At 55.8% G+C, this 23,708-nt stretch overlaps 1 protein-coding gene across 1 annotated transcript in view; it reads left to right on the forward strand.

The window, feature by feature from the left end:
• LOC117647244 (ras-specific guanine nucleotide-releasing factor 2-like) overlaps positions 1–23,458 on the forward strand; it is a 66,748-nt gene extending 43,290 nt beyond the window's left edge. The window contains exons 5-29 of the mRNA XM_034388926.1: positions 908–1,146; positions 1,535–1,764; positions 4,088–4,281; positions 6,183–6,308; positions 6,855–6,957; positions 8,332–8,455; positions 9,162–9,268; positions 9,532–9,746; positions 9,819–9,971; positions 10,566–10,595; positions 11,836–12,032; positions 12,119–12,213; positions 12,286–12,363; positions 12,556–12,980; positions 13,053–13,156; positions 14,195–14,417; positions 14,485–14,652; positions 14,755–14,894; positions 15,722–15,739; positions 17,426–17,855; positions 17,946–18,043; positions 18,124–18,208; positions 18,312–18,509; positions 18,593–18,790; positions 19,099–23,458. Of these exons, the coding sequence (XP_034244817.1) occupies positions 908–1,146; positions 1,535–1,764; positions 4,088–4,281; positions 6,183–6,308; positions 6,855–6,957; positions 8,332–8,455; positions 9,162–9,268; positions 9,532–9,746; positions 9,819–9,971; positions 10,566–10,595; positions 11,836–12,032; positions 12,119–12,213; positions 12,286–12,363; positions 12,556–12,980; positions 13,053–13,156; positions 14,195–14,417; positions 14,485–14,652; positions 14,755–14,894; positions 15,722–15,739; positions 17,426–17,855; positions 17,946–18,043; positions 18,124–18,208; positions 18,312–18,509; positions 18,593–18,790; positions 19,099–19,341 (4,221 nt within the window). The 3' untranslated portion in view covers positions 19,342–23,458. The remainder of the gene's footprint in view (positions 1–907; positions 1,147–1,534; positions 1,765–4,087; positions 4,282–6,182; positions 6,309–6,854; positions 6,958–8,331; positions 8,456–9,161; positions 9,269–9,531; positions 9,747–9,818; positions 9,972–10,565; positions 10,596–11,835; positions 12,033–12,118; positions 12,214–12,285; positions 12,364–12,555; positions 12,981–13,052; positions 13,157–14,194; positions 14,418–14,484; positions 14,653–14,754; positions 14,895–15,721; positions 15,740–17,425; positions 17,856–17,945; positions 18,044–18,123; positions 18,209–18,311; positions 18,510–18,592; positions 18,791–19,098) is intronic.
• Positions 23,459–23,708: the final 250 nt, after the last annotated feature.

Consider the following 23,708-nt stretch of genomic DNA (forward strand, 5'->3'; position numbering starts at 1 on the left):
CAAGCCCCTGCCCGCGTTTTGGATATTAATTAATTTATTCCCGTCCCGTTCGGGACGCATGAATGCCCCTCGATCAGTCAGACAGGCAGTCAGACAGTCAAAGGCAGACAGACAGGCAGACAGTCAGACAGACAGGCAGACAGACAGACAGACAGACAGACAGACAGACAGACAGACAGACAGACAGGCAGTCAGACAGTCAGAGGCAGACAGGCAGGCAGACAGGCAGACAGACAGGCAGTCAGGCAGACAGACAGACAGACAGACAGACAGACAGACAGGCAGCGGCAGGCAGACAGACAGACAGACAGGCAGGCAGACAGGCAGGCAGACAGTCAGTCAGGCAGACAGACAGGCAGTCAGACAGTCAGTCAGGCAGACAGACAGACAGGCAGGCAGACAGTCAGTCAGTCAGACAGGCAGTCAGAGGCAGACAGACAGACAGGCAGTTAGACAGACAGGCAGGCGGAGGTTGGGGCTCGGGCACTCCAAGCGTGGGGCCTCCTTTTCGATTCATGCACGTGCGCGTCAAGGCCCTCCGGATGTACCCGCCGCTCGGTGAGGCGTGGTCCGCGTGGTGGAGGGGGTGTAGCGCGCGGTGTGTACCCCAATCCTGGACCGCTCCGTGTTGACTCAAAACACCCTGCCAGCCCTTATTCCCGCTCTGCTCATTTCCCGTTCCGGTAGCTGAATCCGGCAGCCAGGCATGGTGCTGATTTCGTAGCTCTGTCTCTCTCGCACCTGCATGGAACGCCCCACAAGTGCGAGAGAGACAAAAACGACTCTCGGAATCAGCCTGCTGGTGGCACCGCTCGTTATAATGTCATCATGGCCGCGGACGGCGCTGCGGATTTCGCGACGGCGAGCCCGGACTGCTTGTACAGGCTGCCTGTTGTTGGTGTTGCAGCTCTGCGCGCTCAAGAAGGAACTGCGGCCCGAGGTGTGCGGCATGCCCACGGCCCAGCCCGCCGCCTCGGCCGAGGGGCTGGGCACGCCGCTGGACGACTCGGGGGAGACCCTGGAGCTGCGCAAGATCAAGAAGGTCCAGAGCTTCTTCCGGGGCTGGCTCTGCCGGCGGCGCTGGAAGCAGATCGTGGAGCAGTACATCAAGTCGCCGCACGCCGAGAGCATGCGGAAGCGGAACAGGTGGGGGAAAGGAACACATTTTGAGCTGCTATGCGGCGCCCTGGGCCCTGGGCCCTAGCGTAGCAGCCTCAGCGCTACGCCCTTCACACGGCATAATGCATGCCACAAAGGCAGCGGGCCGTAGGCTGGCGTAGCTACGCGTAGGGCTGCGGGATGAAAGGGACCAGCCCTTCCGGCCGTTGCGGCCCACGCAGGGCGTAGGGCCCAGGGCGCAGGGCCCGACGGCCGGGGTCATCGTAAACCGATTACCGAACAACAAAAGGCCCCTTTTAGTGCAGGACCAAGTACAGGCTAACCAGAAAAGTGCGCCGCTCGGCGGACGTTTTGTGTCGGCAGTAACAATGGGCGCCGCATGAGGGATGATCACATTTGTCGCTCCACTCCGCAGCCTGGTGTTCCGCATGGTGGAGGCCGAGGAGGAGTACATGGAGCAGATGGAGGTCCTCGTGTCCTGCTTCCTGCGCCCCTTCAAGATGGCCGCGTCCTCCAAGAAGCCGCCCTGCTCGCACGAGGACGTCAACTCCATCTTCCTCAACACGGAGACGGTCCTGTTCCTGCACCAGATCTTCCTCAAGGGGCTCACCTCGCGCATGGAGTCGTGGCCGACCCTCGTGCTGGGTGAGTAAAGCGAGACGAGCGAGACGTCGGGCAGGGTGGTGCGGCGCGATGGAGACAGCACACCGCAAGCCGCAGGCTCAGCGACGGGTTGGTTGTTCGAGCGCCTGCCGCAGTACCGCCCGCACCACGTGCCCGCACCGCGGGTTGCCTATCGCCCCGACCGCAGGCGCTCTGCCCACGCCGCTGCTGCTGGCGCTGCTGCTAGCTCCGCTACACGGGCCGCGCGGCAGTGCACAGTGGGCCAGAAGACCGGCGCATGCGGCCAAAACTCTCGACGCGCTTCGAGGTCCAGAGACGCTAAAAAGGACTCGAAGCGAAGTGACTCTACCAATGGATTCCTCGTTCGGAGAGCAATCCATTAGTGGGGTCACACGTTCGGTTGGAGTCCCGACTCTGTAGCTCAAAACGCGTCTACACTGGTAGAACTTCTACGCCTTTCTTCAAGCGTAGATGAATTACGCTCGGCTTGAAGCGTTAGTTCTCCATTTCGCCTCTCTCCGGCCTATCTAAATACATGGGGGAATTTCTTCTCTACGCTTGACGTCAAGCGTAAAGTCTTCAAGCGTAGTTGCATTCTTGAATGAAGCATACAACTACGCTCCAGTTTTACCAGTGTAGGGTTTTGGCCGCCTGCGCCGGTCTTCTGGCCCACTGTGCGCCCCGGACGGGACTCGTTTGGCAAAGTTACCTGCGGGGCCTCGCCTTCTTTCCTCGACGGGGAACGCACGGCGGCAGCGGCGCAGCGGCCTCCTCCATTTGCCTGGCCGCGCGGCGCTGCGTCGCCGCGGCCCGTAGGGTGGGGGAGGCTGTCGGCCGGTGGGGTGGCTGGAGCGGGCTGGAGGCCGACGGCGGCCAGTAGTGGGTGGGCGGTGGGGGGCGGGCCCACCCGGTGGGAGGACACGTGGCCGTGTCTGTGTCAAGGACGCGCGTGTCCTTGGCGAGGAGGCCAGCCACCCACCGGGCCATCGCGGAGCGCGTAGCCAAGGACCTGCCCCAGCCTGCCCCAGCCTGCCCCACCCCCAAGCTCCTCTTTGTGCGCCTCTGCCTGGCCTGGCGGCCTGGCGGGCGAGGGGAGGCGCGAGGCGCTCCAGGCTCCAGCAAAGGCGCTGGCTCTGGCCGGGCCGGGCTTCGGCTTCGTAGAGCGTAATCCTCTTAGGGGCCCTGCCTCGGGCACTGCCTCGGGCCCTCCGCGACTTGAACGCGAGGCCGGGGTCCCCGCCGGGGTCCCAATGGCGTGACGACGCAACGGCAACAGCAAAGGAGCAAAGCCGAGCAGCGCTAGCCGAGCGAGGCGGAGCGTCGGAGCGAAGCCATCCATTGACTTTTGTGTCTGTCTTGCGTCCCGCCACCCTCGCCGCCTTGCGCCTCCTCTTTTCCATTCAGCGCCCTTGCCCTTGGTGCCTCGGCGACACCTGATCCACCGGAGGAACCTGTTGCTTTTATTTAATCGGCACTGGCAATGGGAATCGACGACGCGGCCGACTGAAAGACGAGTCACTGTGGGAGTCTCTGGTGGTTGGGGTGCGGTCGTGACTGTCGTGAGTCGGAGGCCGAATCCGACTCGGTACGTGCACTGTACGCTGCGTGGGCAGGCCGGGCCAGGCCCTGCAAGGGTTCGCAAGGGGGCCAGAGGGGACCAGAGGAGACCGCATTGAATTGAAGCGGCTCGGTGATTGGCGGTGTGTTCCGGGGGAGGGGGGATTCGGCTTGAAATGCACGGCTGGTGCTGGGGCTAGTCCGCGCCGCTCCCCGCACCGCAGCCCGCAGCGCACCCCGCCACTGCACGCCCTGCGGCACGCTCTGCAGTACGTGACCGGGGACCTGTCCGGCCGATACGACCCGTTTATGGCCTCCGTATGGACTGGGCGTCGCACCGTCACACGCCGTCACATGCCGTCACACGCCGTCACACGCCGTCCCACGCCGTCCCACGCCGTCACACGCCGTCACACGCCGTCACACGCCGTCCCACGCCGTCACACGCCGTCACACGCCGTCACACGTCGTCACACGCCCTCACACGCCGTCACAAGCCCTCACACGCCCTCACACGCCCTCACACGCCGTCACACGCCCTCACACGCCGTCACACGCCGTCACACGCCGTCACACGCCGTCACACGCCGTCACACGCCGTCACACGCCCTCACACGCCGTCACACGCCGTCACACGCCGTCCCACGCCGTCACACGCCGTCACACGCCGTCACACGCCGTCACACGCCGTCACACGCTGTCACACGCCCTCAAGGCCAAGCGGGTCCAGCTCGCGGGAGTCACGGCGGACGCAGAAACGATTTGACAAAAACGCGTGTGTTCGCAGGGGATCTGTTCGACATGCTGCTGCCAATGCTCAGCATCTACCAGGAGTACGTGCGCAACCACCACTACAGCGTGCAGGTGCTGACGGAGTGCATGAAGAGCCCCAACTTCGCGGCCCTGGTGCACCGCCTGGAGGAGAAGCCCACCTGCCAGGGCCGCTCGCTCGCCACCTTCCTCACCTACCCCATGCACCAGGTACGCCACACCGCCACGCCGCCACGCCGCGCAGTGGGCCGCGCGGACAAAACTCTAGACGCGTTTTGAGCTCCAGCGTCACTAAACAGGACTCGAACCCAACGTGTGACCCCACCAAAGGATTGCTCTTTCGGAGAGCAATCCTTTGGTGGGGTCACACGTTGGGTTCGAGTCCTGTTTAGTGACGCTGGAGCTCAAAACGCGTCCATGATTTTGAATACCGCCACCGTTCCCGGGCCTCGCGCCCAGGCCTCCAAGCCGCCAATTCAATTTAATCAAACCCCTGCCACGAAAAGCAGCGAGCAAGGTAAATTGCGGGGCATTAAATGGGCGCGTGCCTTCGCCGTCGAGGCGCTCCGCCTGCACAGTAAATGTCTTACGGTGAAAGGCTGCACCTACATAATATGGTGGAGATTTTCTCCATAATACCAACGAAATTCGTGAAAATCTCCATAAGGTACAGTGAATTCTCGATGGTATGTTACGAAGTCAGCTGCACCACCATAATATGGAACATTTTCACCATAATATGGAGAATCTTCACTGTAGAACATTTAGAGTGTGCCTGCCCGCCTGCCTGCCCGCCTGAGAATAATCAATGTGGCTGGCGGCGTTTAGCGCGGCGATCGCGGCGCGCCTCGCTGCATTGCGCCGAAAGGAAAATGTTAATTATGAATAAAACAGGGCGGTAGATCATACCGGGCGGCAGGGCGCGGCAGGGCGCGGCAGGGCCAGCCTGGCGGTGAGGGAAAGTAATTACTGGGGATGCGGCCCTGGCTGGCCTGCCTTCCAGCCTGCTTGCCTTCTTTTTCAAGAAACGTGGAAAAGAAACGACATAATTCGTCGAGGTGAATTCTCGCGCCGGGATTGGAAAGTTTTCTGCTGGGAATCTCAGAAGTATGCATGGTCTGAAAAAAGCAGGTGTCTTTTGGCAACCTTTTTTCAACGGCGAGTTCTGTGTTCGGTTCAAAGTAATTAGTCGTAGGGCCAGCGGTATCGCCTGGCCGGCAGGGCGACGCGCTCCTCCAAGCTACTTACCGCGTTACAGCCTTCACGGCCTTGACGGCCGTCCCGAGGCCGACTCGCCACGGGGGATTATTCTGCGAACGGGGATGGGGATGGGTGGGATAAGGGTTATTTCGAGCCGGATCGAAACCCCATCAGTTATTTCGCTGGCGAATAAAAGGAGCCGAGACACGCATTCAAAAAAGCCAAACAATTAGGTTTGTGTTTGGTTGAGGGAGAAGGAAGGGTTCGGGCTGTGGTTTCATATTACCCGCAAAATGTAATTTTATTTAATTCGTTCCTCCGGGTAGTCCCGGCCGAGAGATCCCCTTTTCGACGGGGCCGAAGCCAAACTGCTGTTGAACACACGATCACGTCAGGCACGCCAGCCCGGGGCGAGCGGCTCTCACGAGAAAGTTGTTTATTCGAGAAAATTAGTGGTGGAAACTTGGGCGACGTGCGAGCAGCAGGTTGCGCTCCGGGCAGTGGGATGAGATTCGCCCACTGGAGGGGAGGGAGGAGGGAGGCCCGCTGTAGGGCTGCTCGCTGCCAGCCTCTGCGCCCGGTGGCGCCGCGTGCTTTGTTTCTTGCTAGTTATTTGAGCAGCCGTCCTATTTGCACGGACTAAGAGCCCCCTGTGTGCGCATCAACCCCGCTAAGTAACAGTGAGTGCTTGACAGAGCCGTTTGTTGAAAGGACAGCCTCGAACCTTGAACCTGAAACACGCGGCGTTTACTCTTACACCACCACAGTGGTGGCCGTGCCCTGGCCTCCTGCTGTTAGCCTCCACCGGGAAAAGGGGGGGGGGGGGCTTCGTTCGGGAGAACGAGAATCAACGACGTAAGGGGGGCGATGGAGTTTTCCCGAAATGGGTTCCTGAGTGCCTTGTCCGCCAGGTGCCTCGCTACGTGACCACGCTGACGGACCTGCTGGCCCACACGCCCCACGACCACGTCGAGAGGAAGAGCCTGATGAACGCTCAGCACCAACTCGAAGACCTGTCCAGGCAGATGCACGACGAGGTGGGTGCGAGTGTGTGTGTGTGTGTGTGTGTGTGTGTGTGTGTGTGTGTGTGTGTGTGTTGTTTTGCAGGCCTTCCTCCCATCCGCTATCCTCTGTCCCGCGCGTCCTCTGAGGATGCACCCGCTGCATTTGAGTCCGGGTGCATCCGAGGAGTACGGGCGGGCTGGCGGACGCTCGACGCTCGAGGCCTGCCGGACGGAGCGGAATGGAGCCATGGACCTGGAACGGGCAAGGCTGTTCGAGCTGGAAAGCCCGTGTCAAAGAAGAGGACGACACAATGTAGTTTCAAAACAAAAGAGTTCAGCCCTTTCAACTTTAAACCTTGCGTTTTATACTATGCGAGAATTTACCGCACACCAACGGCTCGGTATGGTGTCCTATGTTGTCAGGGCCAGAAGCAGCCAGAAGCCGTCAGAAGGTTTCACGGTCGAGTCCCTCTCTCACCCGTTGTAATTCTCTAACGATTTTTCATCCGAGTGGCTTTGCCTGTCGCATCCTCTAACGCGTCTCTTTTTTCTCCCTCCCTCCCTCTCTTTTCGGCGCAGGTCAGCGAGACGGAGAACCTCCGCAAAAACCTGGCCGTGGAGCGCATGATCGTGGAGGGCTGCGACATCCTGCTCGACGTGAACCAAGTCTTCGTCAGGCAGGGTGAGTCCGCCCTCCGGAAACGGGCCGAGCCGAGGGACGTCCTCCAGGGTGCTTCAAGGTCCTTGGCGGTCCTTTCCTGGGGCGCTAATAAGGCGGCAGTGCGGTCCGTCGGGTGGCGGGGCAGAGCCCAGCAGAGCCAGCGGGACTGGGCTCGTTGACTGTGGAGAGGACCCCGCCTCGGTAATGGGAACGCTTTGCACTTTGTCGGCCCACATCGAGACAACAACACGAAAAGCAATCATTTCGACACCTCCTAGGAACAAGCGGCTATCTTCCGAGAGCTTCCAGACACTCGGCTATCTCGCAGTAGCTTTCAGACACTCGGCTATCTTCCAATAGCGTCCAGACACTCGGCTATCTTTCTGAGCGCTTCGGAGACTCGGCTAACTGCTTTTCCCACTTCCCGAGTTTGGGTGCGTATATATTTTAAACCAGTTGAAATGCCCTCACCGGGACCTAACCAAAATGTGTCAAAAGTTTGTCAGAGTAGATTAAAATCATGGCGTGAGCATGTCTTGATAAGTGTAACAAAGAAAAACGCTATCGAAAGGACAACCCTAACCTCTCCGCAGAAGTCAGTTAGCCGAGTCTCCGAAGCGCTCAGGAAGATAGCCGAGTGTCTGGACGCTATTGAAAGATAGCCGAGTGTCTGGAAGCTACTGAGAGATAGCCGAGTGTCTGGAAGCTCGTGGAAGATAGCCGCTTGTTCCTAGGAGGTGTCGATTTTGCCCAAATCACAGCGGAGAGCGCTCGACATTTAAAGATTCCGCACAGAAGTCGCGTCTGCTTCGACTTTCTCCCTCCGGCGATCCATCACTGTCTGCCCTGGTCTAGCCAGGGATTCTTTTTTTCCAGTCCGCCGTGTGTCGGTCTGTCTTTCTGTCTGTCCGTCTATCTGTCTGGCATTACGGCCGACGTCAGGAATAGATATCCGACGCATCGCACCCCGTCGCGATCTCAACTGGGAAAACTTTCCATCGTCAGAACTTGGCACTTGTTGCGTGGCAAGTGCGGGCTCCTCCGCGATCCCGGCCTTTGTTGCCTCCCCCTCCCCTCCCTCCTCCGCTTCGAAGCGGCGTCGGCTGAAATGCCGCCTGCCTGGTGCGATGGAGTGCTCAAATATTTGCTCTCCTCGGAATGCGAGTCGATCTGCGCCCCTCTTGCCATGCCTCGTCACTCGGCGGGGCGCCCGTTCTGTCTGTTTCGCTGGCCCGACTCTCCAAGTTGACGCAGGATTCCTTTCCGGCGAGAGGTACAACGCGGGGGTAGATGCCTTTCTTGGTGTTGTGAGGGTGACATCCAGTCTGGCAGTGCACGACACGTGACTGCGGCGAGATGGCGCAAAGCAGTAAGCAAAGCCCCTTGACTGTCCAGGTACTTTGATCCAGCTCCCCAATGACAAGCGCACTAGCCGGTCTCGGCTGGCCAGCTTCAAGAGCGAGAAAGAAACCGTGAGGCAGTGCTTCTTGTTCTCGAACCACCTCATCATCGCCACCAGGTGCGTGCCCCCCTGCACCACCAAACACCGCCACCTCCTCACCTGCAGGTGATTCTATTCGCCCCTTCGGCCCTGCAGGTATCGCAGCGGCCTGGCATGCCTTTTACTGTATGCGTTTACTTTTACCTTCACCTCTTGCTTGTCCTTTTTTCGGCGTCAACTTGAGTGTTTTTGCTCAATTGTACGTTAACTTCCGTCTACTGTACTGTTTTCAACTTGTTTTTTCTTTCCAATGAGTCAAAAATGTTTTCCCTTTTTTACCATATCGCTCTGCATGGTGTGGTTGGTTGGTGTTGCTTGGTGTGGAGGTTTCCTTATTATTGATTGGTTTTACTCTATTCATGGCTTCAATTTGAAGTCGAGTGAAAAGATTTGTTTTTTTACAAACGGGTATGCACTCTCAAAACCTGTGACCGGTTTTTCGGAATTCAGCTAAAAACTGCCTAAAATAGACCGACAATAGGTGAAGTCCGTCGAATTTCGACTAACGCATACTATTTCGCCTGCTGTTGCGGACAGAGTACGAGAGTGCATACCCACTCCTCGGTTTTTTCATATTCGCGTGTGATACATTTTTTTCAGCTTTCGTAATGTTTGTGTGTTTTCTGCGCGTTTGTCAAGTACTTTTTTCCCCTTGAAACGGAAACGGGCCTCGCGGCCAGTGGGTTAGAGACGAGTCCCTACAAAGCCACTTGCGTGTCCCCAGGGCCTCCAACGGCCGACTCCACCTGGTGCCCAACGTGGGCAAGATCCCGCTGGCCGACGCCATGCTCATCGAGGACCCCAGCGACCCGGGCACCACGGACGACGACGGTAAGGCGACGGCCGGCGCTGGCGGCGAGCTGCCCAGGGGGACGTGGGTGGTGGAAACGGTGGAAACGGCAACGACTCCAAGTGCAACCTGACGGTTTGGCGTGGAAACAACAGAAACACACGCGAGAATATGGCGCCCTTTTCTCGAGAATCGATCTCTCGATCCGCGAGTTTCGACCACCCATCTCTGACTGGGCTCGTCGTCCTATGTCGCAGTCGGGCCGACTCACGATGTTAACGATCTCGTTTTGGAAACGTTCCAGAATCGTCCATTTGTTCAATGTCTTCTCAATCGTCAGGAGTTAGCGAAGCGTCCAGCAGAGGCAACCCATCCCAATGGCACAACAAGGACTTTAAGATTGTGGTAGACTCGGTGAAGACAGGGTCTGGCTCCAGCGCCACTACGGGACAGATCTCTGTCCATCTCCTGGCCCCCACCATGCAGGAGAAGGCAGCTTGGATCTCTGATATCACACAGGTAGGTCGCCGCCAAGAGGACTTCCCCTTTTTCGTGACAAGTGGCTGGTGCGTGACGGGTCTGTGTGCGCAGTGCATGGACAACGTGCACTTCAACGACCTCCTGCACATGTCCATCTCCGACACATCGTCCGTCACCATGCCCCAGTCCATCAAGAACGACCCCAAGCTGTTCAAGGACGACGTGGACATCAGGTTCAGCCGGACACAGGTCAACTCGTGCAAGGTGCGCGGCCCCCGACGGCCAGACTAGTTACCACAGTGTATTGCATGCCTATGAATGTGTGGCCTTGGTGTGGGTGTTGTGTGTACCAGCGGCACCATCAGTTTGGTTTTCGGTTGGTTGTTGCTGGATATTTGCATGGCAGATACACGAGAAATCACTATTATTTTTTTAGCAGATGATACCTTTACTCAAAAACATACCTAAAACTACAACTAAAAGACACATAAAGGTGTCAGCTAGCTTTTACTCGAGAGTCCAAAAACCAAGTGCGTATCCTAACAATATAATAGGGGCTGGCTGCCGGGGCGGGCTGGTGCGTCTGTGCCTGCGGCGCAGCCTGCGCGGAATTCGACAATGGCACCCCTCCTCGCGCGCGACGGCCTGGGCGCAACATTCACAATCCCTCCCCGCTACAGCGCACAAAGGACTCAGCTTTTAAATACTATCTTTGGAATGAACCCATACTACACCGTAGAAGAAAACCAAACGAGTATCATCTGCTTTCATTAACGTTCGTTGAATGAGATTTTTTTGTTTCTTTGTAGTAACGGTTATTTTTTGGTCTACGTAACCGATATTTTTGTTGTCATCCAGGTTCACGGACTGCTCGTAGAGGGACACCAGGTGAGGGATGCATGGCAGAGCATGGAAGGAGGGTGCCAGGTCAAAGCCACTGCAAAACCCAAACGTGGGCATTCCCTCGCCAACACGGCGCTTGTTGTTGTCATTATCGCCAATCGCATTCTTTCTTCGCCACCCCGGTCACATTCTCTTACGGGCGGTCCCCGGTAAACCATCGAAGACCCAGTGGAAACCTCCGCAGCCACGCTGTGGTGTCCGGTGACCAGTGGTGTGTACCACACCGGGCAGGGAATTACTCTAACCGTGATCGCTACCCCCCGTCTTTGGCGATACCCCCGTTCCATAGGCTGACTCGTATGTCTATACCCCGCGCCGCGCGGACCCAGGGAGGCTCTGCCAGGCTCTGCATGGTGTATTACTGGGCACTGTCCGACTCCCAGGCGGTACTCCACCGCACTGAGCACGCCGCGCACTGGGAGACAGTTGCTTGCTACACTCGGCATGGGAAAGATGGTGATGAACTCGGACTGCATGATGGTGATGATGAACAGCGACACCCGTGTTGGCCGCATCGTCGTGGTCACCACTCACCGCTTTAGCATTTCCACGTTTGTTTTTGCACCTCAGTAACACGGTGACCATGCCTCCATGGAGGCGTTTGGGTTGGCAGTGTAGTGCTGCGTTCTACCCTATCTCCCTTCCCCTTCTCTTTCTGTACCGTTTTGTCAGTTCGCTTGCTTTTTGCGGTCTTTTTACTCTCCGGAGCCCCGGTTGGCGGGTAGAGGCTCTTTGTTGTGGTTTATAAAGGATCGGGTCTGTGGCGTTGCCACCGTGAAGCCCTTCAAACTCTTGACGACAGCTGCTTCGGAGCTGAACTGACCCGTCCACAACAAAGCCTTTTCGATTATTTTTTCGATTTTGCCTCTCCTTTTGTGGCCTTTTACCCCCTCTGCGAGATGCCTCTAGATCCGGTGTCCCTCTTCTGAGCCTAGCATTTCCACTTCCTGCCGCACGTGAGTGAGACCGGCCCGATCTGCGCCGCCGTCTCCCTCGGCCTCGGCCGGAACAGCTCCACCTTGCGCACCGCCTGCTCCTGGACTGTCCTGGACTGTCCTGGACTGTCCTGGACTGTCCTGGACTGTCCTGGACTGTCCTGGACTGTCCTGGACTGTCCTGGACTGTCCTGGACTGTCCTGGCCTGTCCTGGCCTCCATCCTGGACGCTGCCGTTCTGTCTCTGCTTCCGCGCGCTGCCGCTCGCTGACGCCCGCCCCGTTCCGCAGGTGCCCCAGATCCGGTACGCCACCCCCGAGCGCCTGCTGGAGCGCCTCACCGACCTGCGCTTCCTGTCCATCGACTTCCTCAACACGTTCCTGCTGACGTACCGCGTCTTCACGGACAGCGTCACAGTGCTCGAGGCCCTCAAGAAGGTCTTCTACAACGCCGACCCGCCCGAGTTCAACACGGATGGCATAAGCATGTAAGAGCCACAAGGTTTAGGCTTTCTCGAAAATCTAATTTTTACACAAACGAATCTATTTGACCTCGTCGGTGTCCTATTTGCAGCCTGCTGGAGGACCAGATGAGCGGCATGTTTGAGGACAGGCGCCGCAGCAGCACCGCCACACCCAGGAGGACCAGTGGCGCTAGTTCCGTGTCCGGTGAGTTCCCTTCCGGTCCTGAGACGGAGATTCCCTCCGGGGGAACCTAACCTTGGAACGACTTGCTTCCAGGCTACGGGTCCGAGATGAGTGACCGCAGCCACAGCTACGACTCGCAGGGCTTCAGGTGGCGGGCCAACATCCGCAAGTGTGAGTACAGAGCACACTCGAGAGGGTGGGTCTCGTCGCAATCGACGAATCGCCTGTCTGGGTGGCGAAAGACGCTTTTTGCGCCGAGGCAGCCAAATCCGCACTCATCGGCACGAGCCATCGCGCGTACTGCGCCGATCGAATAGGAATGTGGCTGACGCGCAGACTCACGCCTGATTGGTCGTGTTCCAGTCGAGGAGGAGCACATGCGGCTGCGCGACGGCGTGAACGCGTGCGGCGCCCAGCAGCAGCAGCAGCTGCCACCGCAGCCCAGCACGCCCGTGCGCCGCGTGTCCATCCGCGTGGAGCACGAGGCCGACGACACGACGCACCTCACGGTGCCCAACGGCGGCGCGGCGCCCACCACCTGCAGTAGCTCGGGCAGCTCGGACACCCTGGTGGGCACGGCGCAGGCCGCGCCCGCCCCGTCCTCGCCCAGCGGCCTCAGCACCGTCACGCTCGTGCCCTCCACCAGCACCAGCCCCACGCCCTCTGTGCAGGGCAGCCAGAGCTCGTCCGAGCCCTCCGCCGACACCGTGGTCAACGGCGAGGACAAGGAGAACGACAAGGAGAACAAGGAGCGCGAGAAGGACAAGGACGAGAAGGAGAAGGCGAAGGTGTGCCGCGGCTCCACTGTACGCACTTTCCTCCGGCGTCAATAAGTAACGAAATGTCTTTGGTCTTTCCAGGAGAACAAGAACGACAAGGACGCCAAGAAGGGCAAGGCCAAGGAGAAGACCAACAAGGACAAGGACAAGCAGGACAAGCACGCCGAAGAGAACGAGAAAGACAGGTACAGGCCCAGTGTCAGTCTTATGATGAGGGACGGGGAGGATGTCAGGCCAACACGGTATTTGCACGAGTAGCACGAGGCACTTAGGAACGAGTAGCCATAGCGTTGTTGCAGACAACTGTCTCCCGGCGCATCTTCTATTTTATTTTATTTTTTTATTTCAGTATATAGTCTTTTTTTTAAATATATTTTACCCCTATCCTATTTTTTTGTATGAAGTTATTCCGGGTATTGCTTTTCCCTTAGTTCGGGGACGCGGTGTCAGGCGGGACTTTATAGGGTGTTCTGCACATGCAATCATATATTTTTATTTTATTTCATTGGCCCTTTATGCCACTCATAATTCTGTATGCAGCTTCAAATTGAAACAAAAAAACTACCTCAAGCATTTTGTTGTTTCCTCTTGTGGGTGCCAGCGAGTCTGCCATAAGTGCAGCTGCTGTGCAAATAAGTTTGTTTTTGATCCAAGAGGTCACATCGTAAAATAGGTTACTTTTAAAAGCAACTGCTGTATACAAGTAAACCGGCCGGCCGCGACCGTGACACGATAAGGAAGTCATGGGTCAGCGAGGAAGGCAAGTGCCAGGCGGTCATTGATAAGATGAGTGCAATCGAAAAACCTGCATAAGTCTGCAGATGCACAAGGTTCCGTGTGTTGTACAGAAAATTGCGTGATTTTGGGCAAGGATTTTGAGAGCTCTCCTCGAAAGCTTTACGTAAAAAATTTGGCTCCGGAGGAACAAATTGAAAAAGGACACCCAGCCCCCCATCCGCACCCGGTACCTCGTGATAGTCCTGCCTACCCGCATGATTGATTCTCTAGCTAGTCCGGAACGCCACCTCTGCTGAACCTCATGACCCCCATGATCCTCATCCACCGTGCAAATACACGAAACGCCCCTTGAATGCGCCTCACGGCCTCACGGCCCTCTAGATGTACCCTGCCCTTGTCACTGCTTTGTGGACGCGTTGTGTTGGTGTGGGTGTGTTAGCGTGGCTTGCTTGCTGACCTAGGGTCCCCCCTCTCCGCTGCCGCAGCGGCCGCTTGGGCGACAGACGCCCGTCGGCCAGCGAGCGCCGGCCGTCCATCATCATGACGAGCGCGTCGGGCCGCATGGAGCGCCGCCTGTCGTACAGCGAGCGCCGCCCGTCGGCCGACAACACCTCCACGACGTCGCGCCGCCCCAGCTCGGCCGAGCGCCGGCCCTCCTCCTGCGACCGCCGCCTGTCCTCCAGCGAACGACGCTCGCCCCGCAGCCAGGTGAGGACCCGGAAGCCAGGGAGTCCCTCCAAGAGGCCTGCGAGTAACCTTGGACTATTTCCAGCAGCCCAAGAGGAAGGGCTCGGACTGCGGCGGCGGCGGTGGTGGCGGCAGCAACTACGGCAGCTCCTGGAAGCGGGACAGCATCACCACGGACCCGTGGCAGTCCGAGGACTGCCAGGACACGCCGAGGTCCTCGAGCGCGCGCTCCGCGTCCATCGCCTCGTCTGCCCTGGTTAGTGCCCCCAGTGTCCGCGAGAGCGCCGCCAGCGCGGCGCGGAGCGTGTTTGCGACGTGCCTGGTTTCGCCCCGTTTCAACCCCTTCCCTGCCTCACAGAGCTACTACAGCGGCGGCAGGCGGCTGACCCAGGACTCCACCATCTCCATCCACAGCAGGCCCAGCATCCAGCATGACCTGCCGCAGGTGTCCAGCAAGGCGGGGGTGGTCATCACGTCCTCCAGGCAGTCGCACCGCAGGTTGGTCTCAACTCCGCCCCCTCCACCCCGAAAGACTAGCTCCCGCTAGGCTCCCGCTAGGCTCCAGCTAGGCTCCGGCAGGCGCTGGCCTGGTAAGCGCTGTAGCGCCTCCTCGATGGAAGGCTGCCATAAATTCGGGTGGCGAGAAACATGCTTTGCGTCAAATGCTGCTGTGTGCATGCAGACGTGTGTTCATTTCATCTCATGCTAGAGGCCCCGGAAGACTCGCTTGTTCGACTTCCCTCGAGTGGACTGAGGCGTCCACTGTCCATTTCGCAGAAAGTGGAATTGTTGTCTTGTTGGCCCGGAGTGGGCTCCGCGGCCACGTTGAGCACGTCCTCTGCAGAGGATAGACACTGCTCTCTACCTCAGCGAGACGGTTGTTCGCCTCAAGTGCTCATTTGCGATGCTTCCGCCTGCCTGATCAAACAGGCACGGTCTCAAACCAATCCTCCGGCAGCTTTCGACTTCCATTTCTCATTTCTCTAAATTGCATGCATCATTCTTGATGTTGTGGTGTGTCTCTTCTTTTCAAGTACTTATAAACCCTGGCCTCATCGATTTGCAATCGAGCAGGTCCCTTACGTGTGAAATCTATCGTTACTTTTCGCAATACTTTCATCTATTATACCTATCGTTTGAAATCTTTTAGCTTTTGTGTATTTTTATATTTGAGCCGCTCGCGCGTGGAACATAACTCAAAAATAATTTCAAAATTATTTTTGGAAAAGAGTTTGAGTTTCACCGTTGGGCGGCTCCCTGACTGTTTGAGTGAGAGTGACTGTTGTGACCCTGTGTTGTCTGTGTGGTGGGTTGTGGTGGGACAGCATCGAGCCTGATTTTTGGTGAGTAAAACAGCCTCCCTGAACGATCCACTTAACGCAATGCTTTTCTTAGATGAGCTAGTGGTGGCCCTCGCAAAGAAAAACTTCGCAAATTCATGTAAGATTTCTTACTGTAGAGCAGTGGAATAAATTTATTTTCAAACAGATTGATTTTAAAACGTATTTGTATGCAAATGTAGTTCTTAGACATTTCACCCTTTTTTTAACAGCGAAGCGACTACCCTTGTGAGGGTCCCCACAAACTCACCATTATTCAACCCTCTCCTTAGAATCGAACCTAGGCATGGTGCCCTGGGAATGTACCCTTACCCGTACACACGGAAGCACTGCATTGCCAACTTTCAAATAGATTACCACTCAGTAGAACGCTTTTTTTATACATTTTTTTTTTTTCACGAACAAGTGTTCTGCGTGAACCACACAACGTCAAACACGCTGCATCCGTCTGTACCGAACTCAATGGCTCCACGCTGGCCAGCCTCCTCCACCAAGGCCGGCAAGGCAGTCAAGGCCGTGGCAAGGTCGTGTCTCCTGCATCGCTTTCGTTTCAGATGTGGAGTGCACGCCTGCACGCCTGCACGCCCTGCAGGGCCAGCAGCATGTTGAACCATTTTGATTCCTTCCAGGGTGCAGTGCAGCCACTCAAACGACGCCGCTTTAAACAACATGTTTGTGTTTGTTTCCTCAATAATACACAATTTATTCGTTAATTACTTTGGCTGTACCTTTTGAATTCTCACCTTTTTCCCTCGCACAAATAAACCTCGCGTCGGATCATAAACACAGAATCACGCGTTGGTTTTTATTTTAATTTTTTTGCACGTCATGTTGCCGTCCCGCACGCAGTCCTAGCAGGCTGATCAATGTTCCGTTAGAGAAAATAGTTTGTTTTATCTAGTTTCGGTCATTGCATTTAAACAGTTAACCTGGATGATCCTGACTGTCTTATTCCTTTAGTAACCCTGCAAAATAGACGCCTTTTCAACTGTCCGTAATGGTTTAAATAAACTGTTCCATCTTGAATCTCCAGTACGAGAGTAAATAGTCTCTGTAACTTTAGTTAAATAACAAAACTGCCTCGTCTAATTACACATTTCCCCTCTATAGAGCGGCGAAAGCAATTTAATGTCTCTGCGTTAGTGCTCGACGCTACACTGGTAAAACTGAAGCGTAGTTGTATGCTTCATTCAAGCATACAACTACGCTTGACGTCAAGCGTACAGAAGAAATTTTCCCATGCATTTAGATAGGCGGGAGAGGGGAGTAATGGAGAACTATGCTTGATGCCGAGCGTAGTGCTACTATGCTTGAAGAAAGGCGTAGAAGTACGCTTCAGTTCTACCAGTGTAGCGCCCGGCAGGCAGGCAACCCATCTGCCATGCGGCTGCAGGGGTGCGCGCCCAGCGCTTGGGCCGGCCCGCCGGCTTCGGCTGCCATTTGGTTTGCCTACCTGTCGGGCGGCTCGGTGGCGGCGTGGCACGCGGCAGGGATGCGGGGTGCCACTTGGGTGGCCTACCTGCCGGGCGCCAGTGGGTGGCAGGGGTGCGCAGGGTGCGTCGCTTCCCCTCCCGGTCTGCCCGTTGGGTGGCCTACCCACTGGGCGGCCGCGGCGTGGGCTGGCGGTGCGGTCATTGGCTGTCTAGTCGTTGTCGCGCGGAGGTTGACGGGGTGCTTCGGGGTGCGCAGGAGCAGCACGTCCACGGCGGCGGCGGCCTTCGCCATCGCCACGTCGGCGTCCAGCAACCCACGCGACCTGAGCCCCGCCATGAGCGCCATGAGCAGGGCGTCGTGCTCGTCCGCGTCGGGCATGGTGGGGCTGGGCTCGGCGCCCGGCTCCTGCAAGGAGCAGCGGCGCAGGAAGGAGTCCGTGCTGTCCACCGCCGCCACCATGCGCGTCCTCAACGTGCTGCGCCACTGGGTGTCCAAGCACTCGCAGGACTTCGACCAGGACCAGAAGCTCAAGAGCCTGACGATCCAGTTCCTGGAGGACATCATGTGCAGCCCCAGCCTGCTGCCCGCCGAGTACAAGGCGGCGTCGCAGCTGCTGCGCCTCATCACCAAGGAGGAGGCCGAGAACTCCAAGGTGGACCTGGCCGCGCTGCTCTCGCCGCCCACGGTAAGGATCCGTTCTGTTTCGAGTCAAATTATTTGGCTTAGTGTTCGCCGTCTCACTCACGAACTTGAAACCTGCCTCCGGACTCCGCAGTCGTCGAGCAAGGAGAACATCGAGTCGCTGTCGGCGCTCGAGATCGCGGAGCAGATGACGTACTTGGACCACCAGATCTTCGTGTCCATCTGCAGCGAGTGAGTGCCCTTTAGGCCTTTAGCCTGGGAAACAAGGTTTGCACGCGTTGCACGCTCTCACCGAGTACTCCGCCTTGCAGGGAGTTCCTGGGCCAGGCCTGGATCAAGACGGACAAGAACGTCAAGGCGCCGCGCATCGAGGCCATGACGAAGCGGTTCAACCAGGTAAGAGAGCCCCGTGCGCCCGCATGCTAAAAACAACAACAACAAACTTGGTACTCTGACGAGCTTTGCCTGAGAGTGACCGCGTCCCGCCGCGCCCCCGCAGATGTCCGCGCTGGTGGTGAGCGAGATCGTGCGCCGGCCCAACATCTCGGCGCGCGTGGCCGCCATCGAGAAGTGGGCCGCCGTGGCCGACATCGCGCGGTGCCTGCACAACTTCAACGGCGTGCTGCAGATCTGCGCCGCCTTCAACAACAACGTCGTCTTCCGCCTCAAGAAGACCTGGGAGAAGGTGTCCAAAACGGTATGCGTGTGCGCTAAAAGAAGGAGCGAACTTGAGTCGATTTTTGGCTCGAAGAGGTGTGAAACGTTGTGTGGTTTGTGCAGACGAAGCAGACGATCGACAAGCTGCAGGTGATCGTGTCGTCGGACGGGCGGTTCCGCAACCTGCGCGAGGCGCTGCACCGCTGCGACCCGCCCTGCATCCCCTACCTGGGCATGTACCTCACCGACTTGTCCTTCATCGAGGAGAGCACGCCCAACTTCTCCCACGACAAGCTGCTCAACTTCTCCAAGATGAGAATGGTACGTACGAAGATCGGCGCTGCACAGTGGGCCAGAAGACCGGTGAGGGCGGTCAAAATTCTAGACGCCTTTTGAGCTCAAGAGTCGCTAAATTGGACTCGAACCGAGCGTGTGACCCCACCAATGGATTGCTCTCCAAACGAGGAACTCATTGGTGGGGCCACACGTTCGGTTCGAGTCTAATTTAGCGACTCTGGAGCTCAAAACACGGCTAGAGTTTGGGCCACCTGAGTCGGTCTTCTGGCCCACTGTGCGCGGTTACCGCTTGACTGCTCGGCCTCCACGACTCTTTCCTCGTGTTGTTGCAGATCGCGCACGTGATCCGGGAGGTGCGCAACTTTCAGCAGGTGCCGTACAAGATCGAGCACGTGTCCAAGGTCACCAACTACCTGCAGGACCCCCTGCTCGTTCTGGACGAGGAGGAGATGTACCGGCTGTCGTTGGAGATCGAACCGCGCGCCTCGCGACTCAGCGCCGCCAACACCGCGGCCATCGTCAGTGTCACCTCCAGCCACCACAGGCTGTTCCCCTCCACGTCGCACGACCGGTAAAGGGAGACAAACTCAGCGCCGCCAACACCGCGGCCATCGTCAGTGTCACCTCCAGCCACCACAGGCTGTTCCCCTCCACGTCGCACGACCGGTAAAGGGAGACAAACTCAGCGCCGCCAACACCGCGGCCATCGTCAGTGTCACCTCCAGCCACCACAGGCTGTTCCCCTCCACGTCGCACGACCGGTAAAGGGAGACAAACTCAGCGCCGCCAACACCGCGGCCATCGTCAGTGTCACCTCCAGCCACCACAGGCTGTTCCCCTCCACGTCGCACGACCGGTAAAGGGAGACAAACTCAGCGCCGCCAACACCGCGGCCATCGTCAGTGTCACCTCCAGCCACCACAGGCTGTTCCCCTCCACGTCGCACGACCGGTAAAGGGAGACAAACTCAGCGCCGCCAACACCGCGGCCATCGTCAGTGTCACCTCCAGCCACCACAGGCTGTTCCCCTCCACGTCGCACGACCGGTAAAGGGAGACAAACTCAGCGCCGCCAACACCGCGGCCATCGTCAGTGTCACCTCCAGCCACCACAGGCTGTTCCCCTCCACGTCGCACGACCGGTAAAGGGAGACAAACTCAGCGCCGCCAACACCGCGGCCATCGTCAGTGTCACCTCCAGCCACCACAGGCTGTTCCCCTCCACGTCGCACGACCGGTAAAGGGAGACAAACTCAGCGCCGCCAACACCGCGGCCATCGTCAGTGTCACCTCCAGCCACCACAGGCTGTTCCCCTCCACGTCGCACGACCGGTAAAGGGAGACAAACTCAGCGCCGCCAACACCGCGGCCATCGTCAGTGTCACCTCCAGCCACCACAGGCTGTTCCCCTCCACGTCGCACGACCGGTAAAGGGAGACAAACTCAGCGCCGCCAACACCGCGGCCATCGTCAGTGTCACCTCCAGCCACCACAGGCTGTTCCCCTCCACGTCGCACGACCGGTAAAGGGAGACAAACTCAGCGCCGCCAACACCGCGGCCATCGTCAGTGTCACCTCCAGCCACCACAGGCTGTTCCCCTCCACGTCGCACGACCGGTAAAGGGAGACAAACTCAGCGCCGCCAACACCGCGGCCATCGTCAGTGTCACCTCCAGCCACCACAGGCTGTTCCCCTCCACGTCGCACGACCGGTAAAGGGAGACAAACTCAGCGCCGCCAACACCGCGGCCATCGTCAGTGTCACCTCCAGCCACCACAGGCTGTTCCCCTCCACGTCGCACGACCGGTAAAGGGAGACAAACTCAGCGCCGCCAACACCGCGGCCATCGTCAGTGTCACCTCCAGCCACCACAGGCTGTTCCCCTCCACGTCGCACGACCGGTAAAGGGAGACAAACTCAGCGCCGCCAACACCGCGGCCATCGTCAGTGTCACCTCCAGCCACCACAGGCTGTTCCCCTCCACGTCGCACGACCGGTAAAGGGAGACAAACTCAGCGCCACGTCCCGACAGTGGCATGGACTTGCAGCCAAAGGGCAACTAGTCATGAACCCAACGATTGCAGTCAAAATTCATTGCCGCATAGTTAAAACTTTGTACCGAGAAGCTGCTATGGAGCTGAGACAATCGTTAAGTAGTTTTATCTTAAACAGTGATGAAATAATTTCCTGCTGAAGACGCTTGTTCTGTTTGACTTGGCTGCGTCCAGGGACAATGGTTGCTCGCGCCCTTCCACCAGTCGTTGGAATCAAGAGCGACGTCGCTGCAGTAACAATTAAAGTCGTCTAGTTGAGCTGCGTGTGATAGATATACCAGTACCTGTATGTATTTTGAAACCGAGAGAGAGGGAGTGTGGCACTCAAGTACGAAGGCTGGTGGATTTGTGGCCCTAGCGATGTCTAGACAGTTGCACTCTTTTTTATATATCCATCAGTACCCCGCCGTTCATATCAAGGATAACTGTAATGCTTTGGATCACAAAGTCGTTGTTAGTTGTATATTGTACATAGGCTCACTGATACTTCTTGTTGTTGAATTTTAGGGTGTGGATATCCTTTTGTCTAGCGATCCACAATCATTAACTTGTAAACAAAGTTTTTGTTTTTTGTTTTTTTAATAAAACATTTCAGGTGGTCTCCCATTTCACCTTGATATACGTAACGTGGCGGTGTTGCTTGGACCCTTTTTCTATCTCTTGTCCCGGCAGCGCGTGTCGTGCTTGTTTCGTAGTGTATCGCGGGCGATACACTACCTACTCAAAACTTCTTTTTATCATGTTTAAAATATCTTGTTATTGTATCTCGCTGTAACAGGGTTCAATTCTGAAATCCCTTTGAGAAAGAGATTATTTTATTTGACTAACTAAGACAAGGCGTACTTGGTTTTTGTCGAGGTGGCAATGTCTCGGACAGAGTTTGAGTCGAAGAATTCGTTTGACCAGTGGGGTCAAGGAGCATTGGAGCAATTTTTGGTGTGGTACCTAGTCTTTGTCGCTGTATTCGTTGAATCGCTCTATCTCTTGATTTCACACCCAGCTCTGTACAATCATGAAAAAACCATTCCCGACGTAGGTTAGTTATCGAAGTTCTTCCATGGCTGTGCGTAACTTATCTTACTTTTCTATTACCTATCATAGTTTCCCTTTTCCTCTATCTCCCCTCTTTGGTCTCCCTTTCTTCAACCGCGAGTCTCTTCATAATGCATATCACCAACGCAAGTCTCAGTCTGAACTTCTTTAGATACATAATTCTAAGAAACAAGTTTCCAAATTACAATTTAGTCGACACTCTTATTTCTCTTCCTTTTTTTAAAAAAAAAGTGCTTAAAAAACACGACATTTTTATAGAAAAGTCGTTCCGACGCTTTGACATAATAAACGTTTTAGAAAGTTGGAAACAGTGTATATTCCATTGGTTTTCGACTGAGTTGACTTGCGCTGTTGAGATTTAACTTAAGAGTAACGTGTAGAAATGTGTTGTTATTCTCTTTCGTGCATGAAATGCAGCGTAAAGGATGTACTTCCTAAAGCCTAAATTGTATTTTTCTATACTTTTCCCCTTCGTGCTGTTTGTTGGTTGTTACACAATTTCGCGCGTGTTTGGCACGTAAGTCCATGACATGTGGCGAGTTATAAATAGCATCCCCTTTGCGTCTCCCGCCTTCTGTTGTCGAATTGGTAGAAATAAGTTAAAATGGATTTATTTATTTTTTCTTCAGAAACAAAAAAAAATGATTGAGAGTGGATTATTCTTTCTAGTAGCGATAACCAAGGCTGTTGCCTAAGCCGAGAGTACACTGTTCTCAAAAACGTGACTTTGTCGCGGAACAATCTTTCATTTACGTTGTGCTCAGATGTGTCTTCGAAATGCTTTTAGAAGCCATAAAAATGCACACTTTGCGGTTTTGTTCTTTCTGTTAAAATTAAACTTGAGGCATACTGTAAAATCCCGTTGCGGTAGTGGGGGTTAAGACCCCGCAATTCGCAATAAAATCAATTTGGAGCTCTTTGGTTTTTTAGAAATTGTGAGTATGAATAACTTATGGATACGCTTATACTCTGTATTTAAGACTGCATGGGTAAAATGACATATACTGAGTGAGTGTTCAATGTATTTTTCATTCTTCCGTATTGTTGAAGGTGTGGGTTTCCGCACTATTAAAATCTGCAGACATTTTTCAATAATCAAACATAAGCAGCGTTCTGTGTAGTAAATACGGCACTCTTCGAGGTTCCATAAAGCTTTTTGTGGTTTTATGTGTCATTTGTAGAGCATTGAATACATTTCAGATCAATACGAATTTGTTGTTAGACCTAACTTTTTGAATGTTGAATCCCGACAGGTTACTAAGCGTAGATTTTGCTGAACATCTTTTCTCTCCCGCGCGCTACAATACCTCCAGGCTTAACATGTGTCATAAGTGTTATTGATTTTGTAGAATTATTAAAATTGGCACCCATGGAACTAATCCAAAAATTTCAATTCTTGTTGTAGACATATTTTTAAAAACAAAACATCCGCAGTTCGATTATTCTTTAGACGTTTGGTGGATTTGACAATCTGTTATGTAGCTGAAAATAGATGAAATTGTTCTCTTTGTTGAGGTTTCCTCACGAGACCCATCGCGGATATTTTGTATTTAATTTTCTTCGAAATAAATCGATTTTGTCTGGACTCTCTGGTTTCTACCCTGCAAACAACCGATTTGCCTGACGAGCGGGTTGCCTACGCTCGACTCTTCGGGCGCACTACAAAGAACTTGAAAGCAATGCCGCTAGAGGACGGGGCATACCGCAGCACCCAGAGAAATCTGCTTCCCACACGTTTCACGCCTTGACAATTTTTGAAAAAAAATTTGCACCGAGAGCACTTCAGAAACCGGAGGGAATCGGAGTGGAGTTCAAGTCCTGTTCTTCTAGGATTT

The sequence above is a fragment of the Thrips palmi genome, unplaced genomic scaffold (assembly GCF_012932325.1).
Source record: "Thrips palmi isolate BJ-2018 unplaced genomic scaffold, TpBJ-2018v1 HiC_scaffold_10, whole genome shotgun sequence".
Taxonomy (NCBI): domain Eukaryota; kingdom Metazoa; phylum Arthropoda; class Insecta; order Thysanoptera; family Thripidae; genus Thrips; species Thrips palmi.